The following is a 21,981-nucleotide window of genomic DNA, read 5'->3' as shown; positions in this document are numbered from 1 at the left end:
TCAACAAATATTTTAATAGAAATTAAAATGAGCCAAATGCACAAAACAAACATTGGAAAAACATGAACTTCCAGCTGCTATAAAACACTTTTGTTGTGTTCAGTTTGTCAGAATATGAAACACAGTTTGTGTTTAGCTTGCCTTTAAACAAAGCGTGACCTTCCTCTTTCAGAGCTCAAATCATGTGACAAATCATTATTCCATGATGGGAAAACTCTCGGTACATTTGTGCTTTTTCATCAGCAACATGCGGTTTATAAGCTGCTGCAGATGAAACAACCCGACTGCCATATTCTCTCTGAATTACTACTGAAGATGAAGCCGCATTAAATCAGTTCCTGCCTAGGGCTTTTTGTCATGATTTTTAAACATAAAGTGAAACGTCTGAGCAGTTCCCTTCTGTAAGACACACAAAATCAAAAGTACACCTCAAATCATTGTCAGTAATCATACAATCAATAACATTTCAGCCTGATCTGAATTCAGTACGAAAAATTGTGAATTTCTGAATGGATCTGGTCACATTTCGTCCCAAAACCAATGGAAATAAATCAATTATATTTTGCATGTGAAGCCTGAGGGTAAAACTACTGAATTACAGTAATGAAAATAAAATGACAAAACAAGTAAAATGCCCGGATGTTGTTCTGTATAGAGAATATTGGCTGAAAAAAATAATATGACCACAATTTCTCTTTGATTTTGGATGGAAATGCAACATGATCATGAATGTGAACAGATGCATTTGCTAGTGTTTTGTCGTCAGATAAAAGCTCATGATTAGAGACGGAGATGCTTCTGCATCAGCACAGTTTCCAGTGTACGACGAGATGATGCATATCCAAATCAAAAATGCCAATCCTCATAAAACCGCTCCGTTTAGTGACAAAGTAACAGGTGACGGTTTCTATCAGGGACACAAACAGCAGATGAGTTAATACTACAGATGAAAACGAGTCCAGGTCAGATTTCACTCCTAAATGAAAAGAAGAAATAAAGTTCTACAGAAAAATAAAGAATATTTAGGTCACATGAAGACTTTTTGCATTGCGACTTTCATGCCAATTATGCACATTTTAAAATGGTGATGCAAAATACCGTTTCTGTTAATTCTCATTACAGTAGAAATATATTATTATTGTTTCACATTGAAGCGATGAGAATGTTTTTTTTTCATAATGTGCCAAATTGTCATGAAAATAATGTCACAACAGAAACATCCTAAAGGGCTTATTTTTTGTTCTTTGTGAGGTTGACCAGAATATAATCAGCATCAGAGTTTCACTGACGGTACAAATGAACCAATGCAAAACTAGACCAGGTAAAACCGGTGCAAAAATAACATTTTGGATGCGCCACAATCTTGGGAACAGAATATTTAGATCTGCAGATCCTCTACACAAACCCACATTTACTGAGAATACACTATAAACTCAGTTTCTTGGAGATTTCTGCACTGTAAGATAACGTCCAGGTCATGTGTGCGCTTAATAACCCTAAAACAAGTCAAGTAATCAAGCTAAACACAACTGGTGGAATCACGCAACTCACGGTTTTACCCGTACGCCGTCGAACAGAAATGTTTAGCATTCGATATGAGATGCTATCTGAAAGTGTGAGCCAATCACAGCGCAGCACATTTAAGTCTAGCAGCTGAAAACACGATCATCGCTGGTTTTGCGATGCTTTTTAAACACGGCTTAAACTCCATTTGAAGATGTTTATAAGAAAATAACATCATTGTGTCTGTCGTAAATTCATCCGGCTCTAGAACTAGTGTGTGACCTCCTTAAATAAGGTTCGTCTCCCTTCTTTTTACAGCCTCGTGTGACACTGATTTCACAACTACAATCATGTTTTTCACGTTTCAGTGCTGCTACATTCTACGTCAACGCAGGGTGAATCTCAGGACGAACATGTTCAGATCATGAGCCAAAACAAACCGAACTGCGCATGAAGAACGTGACGCTGCTTGCATGATTTACTGCAGTTACTTCAGCCTGTCTGGATGACATTATTACTTTTTTAATATTAAAATGAAATCAGCATACATTCAATTCAGTAAAACAAGCTTTGCAATAATGACATTTTTGCATTATGGTAATGAGATCAACATTTCACATTAAAGTGAGGGTGTGTGTGCAATTATCATGAAAACTAGATGATAATTCAATCTTAATGGTCCTAAAAAGGTGTGTGTGTGTGTCTGTGTGTGTGTGTGAGATCAAAAAGAAGAACGTTTTAGGACTTTGATTAACTTTTTTGATCGACTTCAAATGTATATACACACACACTACAAGTTAAAAGTTTGGAAACATTACTATTTTTAATGTTTTTGAACAAAGTCTATTATGCGCATTAAGGCTGCATTTATTTAAAAATAAATACAAAAAAAAAACATAATATTGTGAAATATTATTACAATTTAAAATTATGGTTTTCTATTTTAATATACTTAAAATTGTAATTTATTCCTGTGATCAAAGCTGAATTTTCAGCATCATTACTCCAGTCTTCAGAGTCACATGATCCTTCAGAAATCATTCTGATATGATGATTTGATACTATGATGATCAATGTTGGAAACAGTTGTGCTGCTTAATATTATTTTATAACCAGTGATACTTTTTTCAGGATTCATTGATGAATAAAAAGGTTAAAAAGAACAGCATTTATTCAAAATATAAATCTTTTCTAACAATATAAACCTTTACTATCACTTTTGATCAATTTAACACATCCGTGCTGAATAAAAGTATTAATTTCTTTCAAAAAAATAAAAAATAAAAAAAAATAATTGACCCCAAACTTTGGAAGGGTAGTGTATATTGTTACAAAAGATTTCTATTTTAAATAAATGCTGATGTTTTTTTAACTTTTTATTCATCAAAGAATCCTGGAAAGGTTGTAAAATAATATTAAGCAGCACAACACTGATATCAAATCATCATATCAGAATGATTTCTGAAGGATCATGTGACACTGAAGACTGGAGTAATGATGCTGAAAATTCAGAAATTATATTTTAAAGTATATTAAAATAGAAAACCATAATTTTAAATTGTAATAATATTTCACAATATTATTGTATTTATTATTAAATAAATCCAGCCTTGATGAGCATAAGAGACTTCATTCAAAAACATTAATAATAGTAATGTTTCCAAACTTTTGACCGGTAGTGTGTGCATTTTTGTTTTGGTCAGAGATATGACCTGGACATGATCATGGGTTGGTGAGATTCACCCTTCAGCCGAAGCACGAATCATTCAGTAATGGCGTCTTGAGGTTCTTGAGCTCAATGAAAACAGCTACTGTACAAACAGGGTTAGAGGCTTGTAATTGTGGCACAAACCGTTCTGAACTGCAGGAAAGACACATACTGTCTACGGCGGGGTGGTTTCACTACGGTCCTCTGGGCCTGATAAAGTTCTGGGTTTCTCAGGATAGACAGCAGCCCTCAGCGTCGTCTTCCTCCTCTTCCTCGTCTCTTAGCAGGAGTCCTGCCTCGGCCCCGGACGCCCTTCCCCTCGGGAGCGTCCTCTTCCTCCGGCTCTCCCACGACGGCCTCTTCCTGTGGGAGCGTCACACTCCCGAGGTCGTCGTCCTGTCCGCTGCTGCTGGTGTTCTGGACGATGGAGCTGCTGCTCAGTCTGCTGATGCTGATGGTGGGAAGTGAGGTACTGCTGCTGGACGGTGAGGTCTGGAGGGCTGGTTTGGGGGTGAGAGACGCGGATGAGGTAAACGGAGATCCTCCCTCGGAGGTTTCATCTGGACTGATGTGGTCTGCTGGATCTCCTGAGGTTGAACCAGAGTCTTCATACTTCCTTAAGGCTTTGTAACGCTGAATGACGACAAATAAACATGATAAACAACGGCTGCAAATGGAACATGACTAACAAAAATACTGATGCATTTCTAAAGCACTTTAACCCTTATAGGGTCTTTTTAGACCCAAACTAAAATAAAATATCAAATGACATGAAACTTTGTACAGTGGTTAACACTTTCTAGATCTACAAATAAAGAAAATTGGAGTGATATCTTGTTTTTATGTTAGTGTAGAAAAAAAGTCACTCTCAGGGTCTTTGGGGTCTCCAGAGACACCAGGCAACAAAATGTAATTTTGTAACAAAATAATTGTTAAGTTTTTTTAAAAAGCAAATGTAATTTTACTCTGTTTATTAATGTTTTTACTTCATATTTGTTCAGTTTTTAGAGGATTTATCATATCTTTTGAATTTATATAAATAAATAAAAATTTAAAAAAAAATTTAAATAGGTTTTTTTACAAAAACAGCTTTTTATGTAAAATTCACTTTATAAAAGACCCACATTTCTGACTTTCATTCATGGGGATCACATGGATAATTTGACATGGTTTAGTGTGAGATTTTTGCCCATCTTTTGGAAAATGCAGTTTTAACAGTTAAAAATGATCACTTTATCCAGCAGATGGCAGCAGAGCTCCACTATTTGCTGTTTGACTGACTGAAAGACTCTTTTCACAAGTATTTTCAGTTGGATTCATATCTAAATATTACGAAATCACAACTATGACAATAAAAGCTACTTTTTGTCAAAGTTTAGCATTTTTTTTTAACAAAAATGTTGATTTTGAGGATGAATTTTGTCTGAAGTGGGGTCTCATAATGTAACAATATTGAAAAACTATTTTTTTTCATTACAAAAATCACTAAACTTTGACATAAAGTATCTTTTATTGTCCTAATTGTGATTTCATAATATTTAGATATGAATCAGGCTGAAAATACTTGTGAAAAGAGTCTTTCAGTCAGTCAAACAGCAAATAGTGGAGCTCTGCTGCCATCTGCTGGTAAAAGTGATAGTTTTTTTTACTCTTAAAACTGCATTTTCCAAAAGATGGGCAAAAATCTCACACTAAACCATGTCAAATTATCCATGTGATCCCCATGAATGAAAGTTAGAAATGTGGCTCTTTTATAAAGTGAATTTTACATAAAAAGCTGTTTTTGTATAAAAACCTATTTAAAATAATATTTTTTAATTTATAAAAAAAATCAAAAGATATGATAAATCCTCCAAAAACTGCACAAATGTGTGCTAAAAACATTAATAAACAGAGTAAAATTACATTTGTTTAAAAAAAACAAAATAATTTTGTTACAAAATTACATTTTGTTGCCTGGTGTCTCTGGAGACCTCAAAAACCCTGAGTGTGACTTCCCAAACGAAGACCGCACAAGGGTTAAAATAAATGATATAACAGAATAAAGTATTAATTTATTATCAACACGAAACACTATTCAAAAATCATACCTTCAGGTTCTCGAAGTGTTTGAGCGTCTTGCAGTGCGTGTGTCGAGCCGAGGACTCAAAGTGATAGAACTGATTGCAGAGTCGACAGAGAAACCCAGCGACAGGCACCACAAAACTAGAGCCTGGGACACAACATGATATTTATAATGCCACATATTAGAATTAAAGATGTCAACATTAGAGTTCGGAATAAAAGACAACACTGAAAGGAGGAGGCAATTTGATCCTTTCAATCATTGCCATTACAAACTCCAGTCTTCAGTGTCACATGTGTATGTGTATATATATATATATAAATATTAGTGCTGGGCAACGATTAAATATTTAAATATACAGCAGTACTTTGAAAGAATAAAATTACGCAATACACTACTTTTGATTTCATTATTGAATTTTGCGCATGCTGCGATTAATCGCAATTAATCAGAAAAATCATGCGATTAATCGCAGCATGCGCAAAATTCAATAATGAAATCAAAAGTAGTGTATTGCGTAATTTTATTCTTTCAAAGTACTGCTGTATGAACAAAAGTGCAATAGAGAATATGAACCGACGTCACACCTCGTTGCATGCCGGGGCGGCGCCGCCATTTTGACAGGATCGCCCTCTATTACTCGTACTGAAATTTAAGGATTCTTGCTTACCTTTTGTTTTGTTTCTGCCATTAAGTGGAATGTTAACATTTTTAATGGTATCGTTTGCAGGGAATAGAAGCTATTTTATCGCATCGCATGATCATTTTATTTATTTTTTTTTTTTTCACTGAAGTTTTGTAGAATTTCGTTTACAGTGTTGATCTGTTTACCGTGTCGCACGCTCACTGCTACTTCAGCCATCGTATGAATATCATCGTATGAATATCCAAATAAATCTATGTAATTAACACACTGAGAAAAGTCGATTCATTTATTTGTTGGAAACGTTTAAATGATGCTTACACAAGCATACTGAGTAGGCCTACAATTGTTGTCATTGTAATTCCCCTTTTCCATGATCACAGATGAGGAGAATCAGAGATTATGGGTCAAATTCAGCGGACAGACGGACACGAACACACTGTATTTTTATATTTATTTTAACAAATGACAACCACACTAAGCAATTTCATACCTTTATAAAACCGTTTTGAAGAAAATGTATAAAATGCTTGCATTTTAAGTGATACTGAAAGATTATATTTTGGTCTCATCCGTTTTTCTGCATGTGCTTCATTTGTAAATAGAATTTGGTATCTTTAATATCAGTCTAAGTGCATTAAGCGTTTTCTTGAGATGACATGAGAGGAAACCGTTTAAGATATAAACGTGTTGCATTCATATTTTGGGCTCATTTGCGTATCTCCATGCAGTATGCTTTAATAAACATGTACAGAATTGTTGGTCACATGAAGCGTTTGTTAAGCATTTGAATGTCCCCGTCAAGTTCTGCTAATTCACGAGTGCAGTGAGAGTCAGACTCGCAAAGGTAATGTTAATTATTAAACCAAACGAAATCAAAACGTTCAAAAACACTTAGCAATGTGATTCTTTTATTGAGTCATAAGCAGTGGGTACCTTTTTCCATTTTTCTGTCCGCACCAGATATTTTCTTTTTCGCGCTGTAGCTCTCTTAGGCACACAACAAATGCTTTCATTGGTTGAGACGCGTGATGATGCTCATCTCAAGCAGCCAGTAGCCTACTGATAAATATCCCGCCCCTCCTGTGACCCATGGTTTGTGTTGTATTCGTTTGTAGTCTATCTATGTGTATTCAAACACAGTGAGCAACGGACTTTCAAAATAAAAAGTATGTTAACGCGCGATAAACTAATTGTCGGCGTTAATTAATTAATGCGTTAACGCGATAAAAACGCGTTAACTTGCCCAGCCCTAATAAATATATTTATTAATATTGGATCATGATTAAAATGCAGTTGTTGCCTGTAAATATCAGCCGTCAAGTGACTGAACATCAGTAGGCAGGGCCTATTGTGTGATAATGTATAACTATTGGTCGATGTCTTACACTGGAGGCGGGCATATGCAAATGCATTTGTCCATGTGACACCACAGATCCCGCTATATCCAAATGAGCCAGTTTTGGAGCTTGATTAAAGAAATGCTTTGTTTATAATGAGAAATTTAAAACTTGCAGGATGCTGACCTCTTATATGTCAAACGATCAAGGGAAATTTGATCTCTCATGCCATGACCCCTTTAAGAACACTGTATCGTGTTTGTAGATTGTGTAACATTTTATATTTCAGTGGCTAATTATCACCCACCATACACTGTGTCTGAGTCAAACTCCTCGTCTTCAGTCAGATCTTCTAGTGTGACCTCCATCTGCGCAGCCAGACCCTCCTGAAAGACACATGTCACGTTTAATTAGTCAGCTGACCATTACTCAACCAGGCCCCGCCCCTTTATTCTGCATATTAATTATTTAAATGAGGAATATTGTGATGTGTTCTCACTCAAGAGAAGGTCTTACCTTCCCATTTTCCTCTTCCTCCCTGTCGTCATCACTGCAATCACCGTCCTCTTCACCCAGTAACATGGCGGCGTTCAGCTGATCCGCGCCGCCTTTACCAGACTCCTTCCACAGCTGCAGATTAAAGAAATGTTGCAGGTTCAACAGAGTTAGTCTTTGTAAAATGCTGTCTATACTGAAAAACATTTGGTGAAGGATTTAATTTCACTCAGAAATGCAGTAAATCAACATAATATTCAACACAAGAGTAGTAAAATTTAAAATTCTTTTGTGACCAATTCCACATCTCGTATTTACAGTCTGATCATTTCTATTATTTACATTCCTCCCCAACACTTGTGAAGAGTGAAAGTTCAGTTTTGCTTCACCGTACTGATACAAATAAGCCTCATTGGAAGCGTATCTGATCATCACCTGCTCGACCCGCTGCTTGTGCTCCGTCGACTGCATGTGCTCCACAAACTCTCTGGCCGTCCTGAAGTGAAGCTTACAGACGGTACAGCTGGTGCTGGACGAGTGACTGCAGCGCTGCACACACACACACACACACACACACACACACACACACACACACGGGAGGATTTATTTACATCAGGTTATGGCTAAATGAGGAGTTTTTAAGCATGCCAACAGAAATGGTCACTAGTCGAGTGACTGCATGAAGAGATGTTATTGTTGACAAAAACAAACCCTGGTTTCACAGACAAGACTTAAATCTAGTCCCAGACTAAAATGCATGTTTGAGCTGTTCTAACTGAAAGCATCTCTCAAAATATATCAGTGCCATTGTTTTGTCTCAAGATGCTCACTAGTAATGTTTTTTCCAAGGCATGTTTATAAAAGATACTTAAATGTATGTAATCCTAATCCCGGCTTAATCTAAGACCTGTCTGTGAAACCACGCCTAAAACTATTAAAAACATTTCTGTTAATGTAAATGAAGATCAAATAAAATATAAATATAAACTAAATAAAAATTAGAAATGTTGCCTTGGCAATAAACGAAGAGCTAAAAATATTAACTGGAAATAAATAAACTAAAACTAAACTGAAATAAAAATAAATTAAACCTAAATAGCAATATTTAAAGGGGAAAAAAATAATAAATGATAAAAGGACATAATGAAATGATTAAAAATTAAACTAAAAATATAAAAAATAAAATAAATATTAGTTGAAAACTAAAAACATATAAATAAAATGTAACAAATATTAGTTGAAAATTTTAAAATAAACAAAATTAGAAATGTTGCCTTAGCAATAAACTGAAATAAGTTTGAGTTGAAGCACTAAAATTATTAATTGGAAATAAATAAAAATGAAAACTATACTGAAATAAAAAATAAATTAAACCTAAATAGCAATATTTAATTTTTTTTTTTTTTTTAAGTCATAAAATGGCAAAAGCACATGACAAATTGACTAAAAATTAAAACTAAAAAAATAACAAGAAACTGAAAATATAAAGATAAAATAAAATAAAAATTAGTTGAAAAACCTAAACTAAAATTAAGCACTAAAATTATTAATTGGAAATAAAAACTAAAGCTTAACTGAAATAAATTAAACCTAAATAGTATAAAAAGAATAATATCAAAAGGACATAATAAAATGACAAAAAATAACATGAAAACTAGAAATATAAAAATAAAATAAAATATAAAATATTAGCTGAAAAACCTAAAGCTAAGAGAAAATTAGAAATGTTGCCTTGGCAATAAACTGAAATAAGTTTAAGTTGAAGCACTAAAATTATTAACTGGAAATAAATAAAAACCAAAACTAAAAATAAATTAAAATAAATATATATATAAATATATATATATATATATAAAAAAAAAAAACAAGTAATAAAATGACAAAAAGCACATAACGAAAGTACTAAATATTAAACTAAAATTAAACAAAATATATTCGAAATATTAATAAATCTATAATCAACTAAAACAGCTGAGTGCATGAGGTCTGCTGGTTCACCTTGTGCTCTCTAGTTCTGCGATGGTCCATGACGTTGCTGGTGAAGTGAGTCTGGCAGGTGGAGCACCATCTCTGCAGGCCTGGTCTCTTCTCACTGGAGGGTCACAGTCAGGACAGGTCAGAAGGTCAGGCAACATGAAGCATAAAAACAGAGACAACAGGTTTAGAGCTGTGAAAATTAATCGCCGCATCACTGACTACATTTACATGTGCTCCAATAATCAGAGTAAGATGATCACATGGCACGAGCAAACCTCTTCACTCCCGTTTACGTTATTTAGTATTATTTTTACTGCATTATTCTCAATGCACAGCACAGATGTCTTGTCACAAGAGATCGTTTCTGATGTTTTCAACCATCAATATACTTCATTATATTCATGTCGCGCAACATTGTTGTCAGCATGAACTTTCTTCTGCAACCCAATAATGTGATGCACATGAAAACGTCATCCGTGTTCGTCACAAACGCACTTCGCTCAGTGGTCCCGTTTGATATAGAGATCAGCCTCATCTGCCCGTACATGACAGATTTAATGTATATTTCATCTGAACCATTAAGAAGCACACATTCAACATGCCGTATTTGTGTTCATTGAAGTCAGGCATGATGTTACAGCTTTATCAGTCCTCTGAGGCGGTTTATTTGTTCTCTAAGGTACAGATACCACTGTCAGCATGTGCGATGGCATCAGAAACTCTCACCCGTCTTTGCGAGCTCCTTGCAGGGACTCCTGGACTCGCGGCAGCAGCGTGACGAGACACGCGTTACTCATGTGCTGGATCTCCATCATCTTCTGCTGGTGCGTCAGTCCGTTCATATGGCTCTGGAAATTCTGCACACACAAGATTTCAACTTTCCATCACTCTGCATTTTCTTACTTGTTTTTGTCTTGTTTTCCAGCACGAATATCTAAACATTCTTAAATCAAGATACATTTTCTTGAGAAGCAAAATGACTTATGCCCTTTTTCAAAGTCTTGTTATTTGAGTTTGTGCTCGACTAGAACAGGTTTTCATGCTTTAATGTTATTTTTGACATTGTTGCAGCTCCTCTCTTCCCAGTCTGTCAGTAACACTCTGTTTAGTTCCTGTCTCTATGAAGCCCCTCCCTCTGAAAAGCACAATATGCTCTGATTGGTCGGCTGGAGCAGTGTGTTGTGATTGGTGTTTGGGAAATGTCCCGCCCCTTACCATAACCGCCAGTTTCAACACACTACCAACTAACTCAATCAGGCCCCGCCCCTTTATTCTGCGCATGAATTATTTAAATGAGGAATGTTGTGACTTTAGTTCTCATTTAAAAATTGAAATACATCAAAATTGTGAGTTTATAATTAAAAGAGATAAAAATATCTATCAGTGGCGTCAGAAAAATAAACAATTCAAAAGGAAAACACAAATCACAAATAGCAGATATTTTTTGATAACATTAAAAAATTTTTCAGAAAACAAGACTTAATATCCCAATTCAAGTAAAGGTATCTTGATTTAAGAATGTTTCAATATGTTACCGAAAAGCAAGACACAAATACTGAGGAAAAAAGTCATTTTGCATTATCAAAAGCAACATGAATAAATAAAGTCTTACACCAATTATTTTCCATGTCAACACTTTCAGTTTTTTTTAGCAGCAAAAGGTCATAAATTGTAAAAGGAATAACCATCTGACACACACAGATATCTTCCATCATCCAGATTTTGGGTATGTGAACACCTTCAGTCTGTGTACTCAAAACATCAAAACTGGAGAAAATAATTCAAATCTTGGTTTTCTTATGTTGTTTTTATTGGAAGAATGAGCTGATTTTTTGATATGGTCATGAATGATTCTTCATTCTTCATCATACATACTTGCTGGTTATGGCAAGTGATGTTGCAAATATAGCAGAAGAACTTGCTGGAGGTCTCTGGTCCTCCATCTTTGACCTCCTCGTGACCGCTGGTCTCCTTGATCTCAAGGACTGAATCGGAGATTGTGGCATCGTCTGGACTGTCACTGATCTGCTGCTCCGTGTCTTTATCTGGAGCTTCTGTATGCTCGACCTGCTGAAGAAAAAACAAACAAAAAGACATTTTTATATCATCTGTAGAAGATATGAGTGCTTCTTTCATAGATATGACTACACACATCTGTTTCGTCACTAACTGAATCAGCTTTTTTGAACGAATCGATTGAGTGAATAATTCAATGACTCATTCATAAAGACAGTGATGTTTCTGAATGAATAAGCCATTTTTAACAAATCGCCAAAGATAATTGATATTTTCACCCTTTATTCAAATATTATTAATAATTTTATAAGCATATTGCGTAGTTGTGCTTGGACTCAAGTGTTTTATTTGTGATGATTACCCAATGAAACATGCCAAATTGTGGGAACATAATTTTCATCCAGACTGTCATTCAAAGAAATTATGAACACATGCATACATAGCACACATATTAATAACTGATTATGTTGTAGTCAGTGTATGCTTTTTCTTGTCAGTTTTCTGTTTTTCTGTGCATTTTTTGCATAGTAAAATAAAACCTGTAGCTGTACTAATGCGGTATAAAATGTTTTTCTCATATTTTGATGGTTTAATAGAATTTGAACCGTCATTAAAAACAAATATCCAGGGCTCAGCAATAAGGACTGCCCGATGGCCTGGGGCCAGTGTGAACGACGCTCGGGACAGTAGACGGGCCAGTGCTGTGGGGTGTACGATATATATCATCTATGATATCGTAATTGTTGATTTAATGATCTGATATTATTGAGTTTGTTCCTCACTTTACAAAAACAAAACAACCACTGAGTGCACGCATGCACTACGTGACGTAGTCTAGAAGGTTAGACTAGTGCGCATGCTTTTTTAGAGTGTACGCTTTCACTGCGTGATTTAGTCTATTAAAATGCCTCTAGAATGCCCCAGAATTCAAGATTCTAACAAAAAACACCCCCGTATATCTTTTATATTTATATAACTTAATATAGTTAACCAATATTAAACAAAGAGCGCCATTTTTGTCCAAATATCAGCATGATTACAAATGTGATATTGATTTTATTCAGCGTACAGTTACATGAACAAGAACCTAATATCAAGTGACTTACATTTTAGACACAAAATTCGCTCTATTTCACCTACAAAAATAGTTCTAAAGTCCACATCAACACTTCCTGACTGAATCAGCCGTTTGAATGAATCGGTTGAATCTCAATGACTCGCTCATTAACAGTGATTCACTGCCACCTACTGGCAGGTTTAATTTCACATTTAAAGTGTCTTTTCATTTTCAAAATAATTACTTAAACAGTATTTAACATCATTATTTATGCATTTGTAACTTCTCTTGACTGATATACTTCAATAAAGTTTAATCTATAGTTAGTTATACATTAGATTACAATTTCTGTACCTGAAAATCTCCTGTTTAAACCTACTTGAAACTTGAAAAGCATCATTTATTTCATTTATATGTTTGTTCTGTTTTATTTATTTGTGGTAATACTCAATTTGATTATTTGTTCCTATTTTATTACTTACTGTTTCGTCTAACAATATTTAAAATTTAAGTGAGTTAATCTAGTAGCTTTTGGTGTCATAACCCTATTTATTAAGGTATCAAAAACCAAAAAAACAATAACTACATTTATTTTATAGGTCCATTTTCTTTTCTTTTACTTTATCAATTTTTTTGTTGTGGGGCAAGTGAACATTTTGGCGCAAGTAAAACATTTTGGCAAGTAAAAATTTTTAAAATCCTTAGCGTTGAGCCCTGATATCCCAAATATTATATAATAATTTTGAATTTTTTTTATATTTCAATACTCGTGTCAAAATTTTATATTTAAAATATTAATCTCCTTGCATTATTTATGCATTTGTTACTGCACAGTAAATGCATCTGCCATCTCTGACCTGCATTAAATGTCACTGCAGATGCAGTTTTTGTGCCACTTCTGCAGTTCAAAGATGGATTTGTTTTCATTTGACTGCTAACAACCCTAAATTGTCTTAATAATTCCAACTACATCTGATTTCATGTAAGAATTTGACAAAAAAAATTGCCCTTACAAGGTTGAAATAAAATAACAATAATTCAAATGAGCAACTTTAACTATTAGGAGCTCTAGTAAAGATGTTTAACACCAAACATTTATATCCACATAGAGACACAGCTTTATTATAATTCTCTCTATGGAAAGCACACCGGATCACACAGAGATGACGGGACGAACCTTGGCCACTTGACTCTGTTCATCGGCTTCAGCAGCGAGCGGCCCGTCCACGCTGCCTCCCTCCTGCAGTGTGCAGTCTGAAACAACATCCACAGCATGACGATCTCACACACATAATCCGAAGTTTATCCTTCTAGAAAAGTATTTCCACCTCAAAAGCACAACATGGATGATAAACATAGCTGATAAGCATAAAACCCAGAATGCCCCTCAACACCGGTATGATGATCAGTTACAGGTGAAATCCTCCCTACCTCCAGGATCCGGGCTCTTGTATTCAGTGTTTTGAGCTGATTCGGTCTCCACAGGCTCTTCTGACCTGGACCACAACAGAAACCACATGATTAAATCACTTGGTTGTTTAAATGCAACAACGATTCAAATAAACCTGTGTGATCTTATACTCTTCATGAAGGATTAAGACGTCAAACTAAAGACAAGAAATGTATTTGTAAAGTAAAGTTTGATTTTATGACTTCACTGACTCGTCAGTTTTGTGTTTTTTGGCCGCTGGTTCATCGGGCTGCTCCGAAGATTCCTGACATCCCGGATTGGCCACAGCGGCGGCTTCATCTGCTGTTCAAATCAAAGCACAAATCACAGACTGATTCTAATACAAATGTTCATATTTTTAAAGGAAATCGTCATGTGTTTTATTTTTCAGATTGTTTTCTTGATGAATAGAATGTTTAACACCTCTGGTCCTCTTTGGTCAAAAAAATTTAACAAACAGTTACGAGAGCTGGTAACAATATATTTGACCACCAAAAATACCTCTGCTACTGCCGCTGCTGGCTTCTGATTGGCTGTCGCCGCTCCCCGTTGATTTCTGCTCAATTTCCCTCTTCCTTTCTGGCTGACGTGCCTGAAACTCCTGTGTATGTTCAGACAGTGACAGATTTACCAAATATAGCATGATTTAACAAATATGTAATTTAATTGTTAAAAAATGTATGTCAGTTCAGTCACACAATCCAAACAGCTGATGGCAAAAAATATATATATTTAAATGACTAGTTATGTGATAAAGTTTTTATTTTGGGTTAGGGGTTTGTTCAAATCATCACTAATATGTCAGTTTAATGCTCGTGGTTGCCAGATTAAAGAGTTTAAATCCCGCAAACAGCTTAGATTTCCTTCCCAGTGTTTTATTTAAAGGGATAGTTCGCCCAAAAATATACTCATTTACTCATCCTCAAGTAGTTCCAAAACTGTTTGAGTTTCATTCGTCTGTTGAACATAAAAGGTGTTTTGAAGTATGTGGGTCACGAAACAGTTGTTGGTCCCCATTGACTTCCATAGTATTTTTTTCATGCTATGCAAGTCAATGGGGACCAGCAAATGTTTGCACATATTCTTCAAAATATCTTCTTTCATGTTCAACAGAAGAAAGAAACTCACACAGGTTTGGAACAACTTCGGTTTAATCATTATCGTGCAGCACTAACACACTTACATTGCTGAAGTAGCGCGCGTGTGGAGTGAAATGTCGCGGGAATCCCATGTGTGGAGTTTTGATGGCCACTCCCATTGGAACGGGCCCCAGCAGAGACGCTCTGGATCCGGGAGTGAAGAACTGAGGAAACTGCTGCCCACCCATAGCAAAGCCACGCATACCACCTGCTTCAGATGGGAGAGAAATAAACACGCCACATGAACAACACCAGGACACAGACAGGACAAACAAACATCACAGGACGAAATGAGTGGAACTCATCGCACTGGACCCCAGAAGTATTTTTTCCATCAGCATCATGGGTAATGTAGTTTTTCACTAGGAATTTTGCAGTCAAATGCTGTTATTTTAAAAATAAGCTGAAATAATGAAGGCTTGAAACAAAAAATTAGACAAAAAAAAAATACTGTGACCTTAACAGCTTTAGTGAGTGGAAAGAACTACAATCCCATGAAGCACTGCGAACAGCATAATAGAATTAAAAATAATGGAGAAATATATTCAACATTTGTAAATGAGCAGTATTATATGTAGAAAAAATATATATTTTAAGATTATTACAAAAATCTTGGTGTGTTTTGCTTTTTTCGACACTGATTGGTGGAATTTCTGTACAGCATCATGGGTAATGTAGTTTTTCACTAGGAATTTTGCAGTCAAATGCTGTTATTTTAAAAATAAGCTGAAATAATGAAGGCTTGAAACAAAAAATTAGACAAAAAAAATAAAAATACTGTGACCTTAACTTTAGTGAGTGGAAAGAACTACAATCCCATGAAGCACTGCGAACAGCATAATAGAATTAAAAATAATGGAGAAATATATTCAACATTTGTAAATGAGTAGTATTATATGTAGAAAAAATATATATTTTAAGATTATTACAAAAATCTTGGTGTGTTTTAATTTTTTCGACACTGATTGGTGGAATTTCTGTACAGCATCATGGGTAATGTAGTTTTTCCACCAGGAATTCTGCAGTTAAATGCTGTTATGTAAAAAAATAAGCTGAAACAAAAAATTAGACAAAAGTACAATAATGTGACCTTAACAGCTTTAGTGAGGGGGAAAGAACTACAATCCCATGAAGCATTGCGAACAGCATAATAGAATTAAAAACAATGGAGAAATATAATACTACCCATTTACAATTGTCGATTATATATAAAAAACAATATATTTTAAGATTATTACCAAAAATTGGTGCGTTTAGCTTTTTTTGACACTCTGATTGGTGGAATTTCTGTACAGCATCATGGGTAATGTAGTTTTTCACCAGGAATTCTGCAGTTAAACATTATAATGTGGGCTGACGTCTTCAACAGAAGCAAATACTATCGATTAACAACCTTGTAGCTCACAATAGGTCTGTCTTCAAGTTCAATCATTAAAAATCAGTTTCCTTATTGAAAAAATGAATGGCGTTAAAAGTAAATTAAAATATTAAATTTAAAAGTAAAATGTTCGAATGCCTTACAGAAATGAGAATTTTAGGGAAAATGTTTTTCAATTGACATGAAAATAATGTTGTCTTAATAATAATCCTTGAAAGAAGCTTTATTTTAGGGTAAAACTACACCATTATAATTAATAATAAGTAATCAAGGGAATATTATACGAAAAGAAAAAGATCATAAATCGTGTATAGCGTCCGTGAGCTTCCATATGAACTTGAAAGCTCCAGTAATTTACACACATTTCTCACAGCTTCTCTTTCAATCTCAATTTTCTTCCCTGTCAGTGCAGAAGTCCACGTCCGTGAATGCGTGCAGTTTAGGAGGAACGCCGGTCTCTCCGGGTTTTAAGTGACTACACGTACCTTAATATAGTGCTTGCTATATTAGGATGACACGACAAAACATGTGCCTCAGTTTACCCTGCATCTGTTGCATGAGCAGAGCCCCTTGCAGCATGGGATTGGGTGCGATGATGGTCTGAGTGGCTGAGCAGAGGTTGACCATGCGGGCAGATGGAGGTGCTGGAGCGGGAACCGCCATAGGCCTGTTTAATGACAACACAAACACAAGACATAAACTCGTGCATTTTTCTTAGGTCACACTAGACATTAATTTCACAACATAAGACGTACCATAAAACCCTAATGTACAAAACTAAGAAGACAGACAATTATTCAAATGTTAAGCGTCTCAAAGGGAATGTCAGTTTACGGCTTTCACTGTAAATTAGAAGGTGATATGTTTTGTTTTATTTCAAAAACAGTACATTTAACAGTATTTAGGATAAAACTATAAGAAATGTAAGGTTAGATCTATTACAGGTTCCCCTGTGAACTTACCGTTAACCAATTAACAGGTTAATTTTTACTATGACATTTTTGCAGTTAAAATTACATAAAAATTTTTTTTTGCAGGTTTAAAAATTCTTGAATGTTTAAAGTGGCAAGACTTAAAGGGTTAGTTCGCCCTAAAATGAAAATCAAGTCATCATTTACTCTCTTAAAGCAAAAAGGGTGCATAGCTGTATTTATCAGAATGCTTTCTAGAGCACTTTTCTAGCTGACTAATGAGTTTATGGTCACTGAATATGTTTTTCTGAGGTAAATGTGACGTCACGTGACATTGAAGCTGTTTTATTGACGTCTTTCCGAGATTGAAGCACTGATTGAGCGATTACACGAGACATGATACGGATTTCAGTAAGTTGTACTGTATATTTTAACATACCTTCAGATGTTCATGTTTATTTCGCTGTAACTGGTATTAAAGCGGAGGAGAGGATGATCACATGCTTCTCTTTAACTGAGGCGCTAAAGCGATCCGTCACGCCACATTAAACGGCGTCAAAACGGTGTTTATTTTTTAATCTCATAATAAGATGGACGTCATTTGAAATCTGAGACTTTGCTTCATATCAAAAGTAACAAAGATTATTGTGATTTATTGGATGGGAGGAGCTACATATTCTGCTCATTCATCAACTGAAAACAGACTAGACTAATCGATTCTTGGGATTTAGGAATCGATATCAGTTCGTAAAAATGAGAATCGATTAAAATCGAGAAATCTATATTTTTTATCCAGCCCTACATGCTATAGTGCATTAACATTTGTCGGAAACTGCGGGAATGAGTATAACTATGCGCAATCCCGTGCCAAAATTCAGGACTTGTGATAACATAAAATCAAATGATTCTCTCCCTACTGCATTCATGAAAAGTGTCAAGAAAGTTTCATGCTGAAACTCTCACCGTGCGGCCTGATGGTGGTGTGCGATGTGGTGGGCGGGCTGAGGTTGCGGCGGTGGCGGCGGTGGAGGCGGCGGCGGTGGCGTCTGCTGCTGAAACAGCTGCTGTAGCTGACGCAGATGCTGCTGAAACTGCTGCTGCTGCTGGTGCTGATGAGGGTTGAACATCCTCCTGACGTCTGGTCGTCGATACGGTTCGCTCAGAGATTCACCACACCGCGTCAGCCTGGGGAAAACAGAGATGAGTTACTCCATACAACCCTCTTCAACCCTCATTCCTATTTTCCCTAGATAAAATTATTATTTTGGCAATTGCAATTATGATTTGAGCTGTAATATTACATGATATGATCTGAACATCTCATATTGCATATTGAGTCTGTGGAGTAGTTCAGAGAAAAAAATTAATAAATTATAAAATTAAAATAAAAAGTACAAAAAAAATTAAAATAAAAAGTGAATAAAAATGTGATTAAAAATGGCCAGTTATTAATCAATTAAACAGATTCAATTAGATTAAAATAAATTAATACAGTAGGGGTGTGCAACTATTAATCGCAATTAATCGTTTGCAAAATAAAAGTCTGTTTACATAATATATGTGTGTTCTGTGTATAATAATTATGTTTATATATATATATATATAAATACAGACACATACATATATATACTTAAGAAAATTTTTTAGATTTATATATAAAATACTTATATGTAATATAAAATATATATAAATATATATATTTATTTAAACATGCATATATTTCTTAAATTTATATATGTGTATTTATATATACATAATTATTATACACAGAACACACACGTATATTATGTAAACAGACTTTTATTTTGCAAACGATTAATCGCGATTAATCCCTAGAATACAGTGGTGATTCAAATTAAAAAAATATAATAAAATATTAAATAGATCAAATAAATTAAAATATAAATACGTTTTTTAAATTTAACAGTATATTACGATAGTGAGTAGAAAAACATAATATAACTTAATAGAGGATAATTTTAGATTTTTATTGATCATTTTTCGTTGTTTAATTTGAGTGCTTATATAGATAGATTCCTTTTAAATGTTCCTCACACGACGATGGTCATATTTAGGGATCTTTGGCTTCTAAAAGACTGAAAAAGCGAATGATCTTCACAAACAATCAACACAAAACAACAACAGCTCGACTGACTGGCAGTGTCTCAAACCCTCGTTCCCTACATAGACAGCAGCATCTAAAGCAACCCTAGCGCACGCAGCAGTATTTTTGGGAATCAGATCATTGCAATTATACCTCAAGATGCTATCTAGATAGGTAACTCACCAGGGTTTAGGACACAGCCATAATCTTTATCTGTGTGCTATCTGCTAAAGCGCTAGCTGTCAGAAACACGACAACATCAGCGCACACCCACAAACCTCTCACACAATATTGATATTTTGAACCTTGGTGTCCGTTTATCTGCAGAATAAAAGCTACTCACCAACTTTGCTGCCGGGATTAGGAATTTAATAGAGGAGAAACGAGCGGCAGCCTGTTGAAACTTCCTCTGTCACATTAGCGCCGTGCTAACACACTCTCACCGGTATCAGAGCGGCAGTGACGGCAGCGCGTCATACAGCGACCCCTGCAGGACTGGAGGAGAAGCGTGCAGCGCATGACAGTGAATCACCCACACATACATACGTCAGCAAGTCGTATATTTATGTGAACTTTTCAGTCCCCGTGATATATATATATATATATATATATATATATATATATATATATATATATATATATATATATATATATATATATATATATATTCCATCAGGATTTGATTTATATTTAAAACAATAATTCTAATGTTAAATTATAGATTATAACTTTGAACTTTTTATTGTCTCTTTACACTCAAAAAATAAAACGAACAAATTTACACAGTAAAATACCTTTTTCCATTGAAACAATGATATACCATAAAAACAATGCATTCTGGGTAATGTTTATCATTTTAAGAAAAGAGGCCTATAGACTACTTTCTCGAAAGCGACAAATAATATTACCCGGAATGCATTGTAATTGATTGTAAAAACAATGCATTCTGGGTAATATTTTTTTTTTTCGTGTTACTTTCTCGAAAGCGACAAATAATACTACCCAGAACGCATTGTAATTTCTTGTAAAAACAATGCATTCTAGGTAATATTTATCGCTTTCGCGTTACTTTCTCGAAAACGACAAATAATATTACCCAGAATGCATTGTAATATTCAGAAGTAATATATTGTAAAAACAAAGCATTCTGGGTAATATTTGTCGCTTTCGCGTTACTTTCTCAAAAATGACAAATAATATTACCCAGAATGCATTGTAATATATTGTAAAAACAATGCATTCTGGGTAATATTTTTTCCGCATTACTTTCACAAAAACGACAAATAATATTTCCCAGAATGCATTGTAATTTATTGTAAAAACAATGCATTCTGGGTAATATTTTTTTTCGTGTTACTTTCTCGAAAACAACAAATAATATTACCCAGAATGCATTGTAATATATTGTAAAAACAATGCATTCTGGGTAATTATTTTTTCGCTTTACTTTTACGAAAACGACAAATAATATTACCCTGAATGCATTGTAATATATTGTAAAAACAATGCATTCTGGGTAATATTTTTTTTCGCATTACTTTCACGAAAATGACAAATAATATTACCCTGAATGCATTGTAATATATTGTAAAAACAATGCATTCTGGGTAATATTTATCGTTTTCGCGTTACTTTCTCAAAAACGACATAATATTACCCAGAATGCATTGTAATATATTGTAAAAACAATGCATTCTGGGTAATATTTTTTCCGCATTACTTTCACGAAAACGACAAATAATATTACCCAGAATGCATTGTAATATATTGTAAAAACAATGCATTCTGGGTAATATTTTTTTTCACATTACTTTCACGAAAACGACAAATAATATTACCCTGAATGCATTGTAATATATTGTAAAAACAATGCATTCTGGGTAATATTTATCGTTTTCGCGTTACTTTCTCAAAAACGACAAATAATATTACCCTGAATGCATTGTAATATATTGTAAAAACAATGCATTCTGGGTAATATTTATCGTTTTCGCGTTACTTTCTCAAAAACGACAAATAATATTACCCAGAATGCATTGTAATATATTGTAAAAACAATGCATTCTGGGTAATATTTTTTTTCACATTACTTTCACGAAAACGACAAATAATATTACCCTGAATGCATTGTAATATATTGTAAAAACAATGCATTCTGGGTAATATTTATCGTTTTCGCGTTACTTTCTCAAAAA

At 34.5% G+C, this 21,981-nt stretch overlaps 1 protein-coding gene across 3 annotated transcripts; it reads right to left on the bottom strand.

Annotated features, from left to right (window-relative positions):
* Positions 1–35: 35 nt before the first annotated feature.
* ciz1a (cdkn1a interacting zinc finger protein 1a) lies at positions 36–20,253 on the bottom strand. Of its 3 annotated transcripts, XR_010896918.1 has the most exons (17): positions 20,130–20,253; positions 18,646–18,867; positions 17,314–17,438; positions 15,438–15,604; positions 14,756–14,855; positions 14,467–14,557; positions 14,236–14,300; positions 13,982–14,058; positions 11,607–11,801; positions 10,458–10,588; positions 9,753–9,846; positions 8,190–8,303; positions 7,776–7,889; positions 7,567–7,645; positions 5,302–5,423; positions 3,356–3,844; positions 36–907 (listed from the first exon to the last, which is right to left on the bottom strand). XR_010896918.1 is itself a non-coding variant. In XM_067407093.1 (16 exons), the coding sequence occupies exons 2-16, from the start codon at positions 18,807–18,809 to the stop codon at positions 3,461–3,463; spliced, it is 2,019 nt and encodes a 672-aa protein (XP_067263194.1). In that variant the 5' UTR covers positions 18,810–18,867; positions 20,130–20,253; the 3' UTR covers positions 2,430–3,460. The 3 variants fall into 3 exon arrangements, 2 of the variants coding, with proteins under 2 accessions (XP_067263194.1, XP_067263193.1); XM_067407093.1 differs by lacking the exon at positions 36–907 and having other exon boundaries at positions 2,430–3,844; positions 15,438–15,601; XM_067407092.1 differs by lacking the exon at positions 36–907 and having other exon boundaries at positions 2,431–3,844.
* Between the last annotated feature and the right edge of the window lie 1,728 nt (positions 20,254–21,981).

This window comes from Chanodichthys erythropterus, chromosome 13 (genome assembly GCF_024489055.1).
Source record: "Chanodichthys erythropterus isolate Z2021 chromosome 13, ASM2448905v1, whole genome shotgun sequence".
NCBI lineage: Eukaryota > Metazoa > Chordata > Actinopteri > Cypriniformes > Xenocyprididae > Chanodichthys > Chanodichthys erythropterus.
Note: the sequence above shows the minus strand (reverse complement) of the source record. Positions and strands in the feature narration are given on the sequence as shown.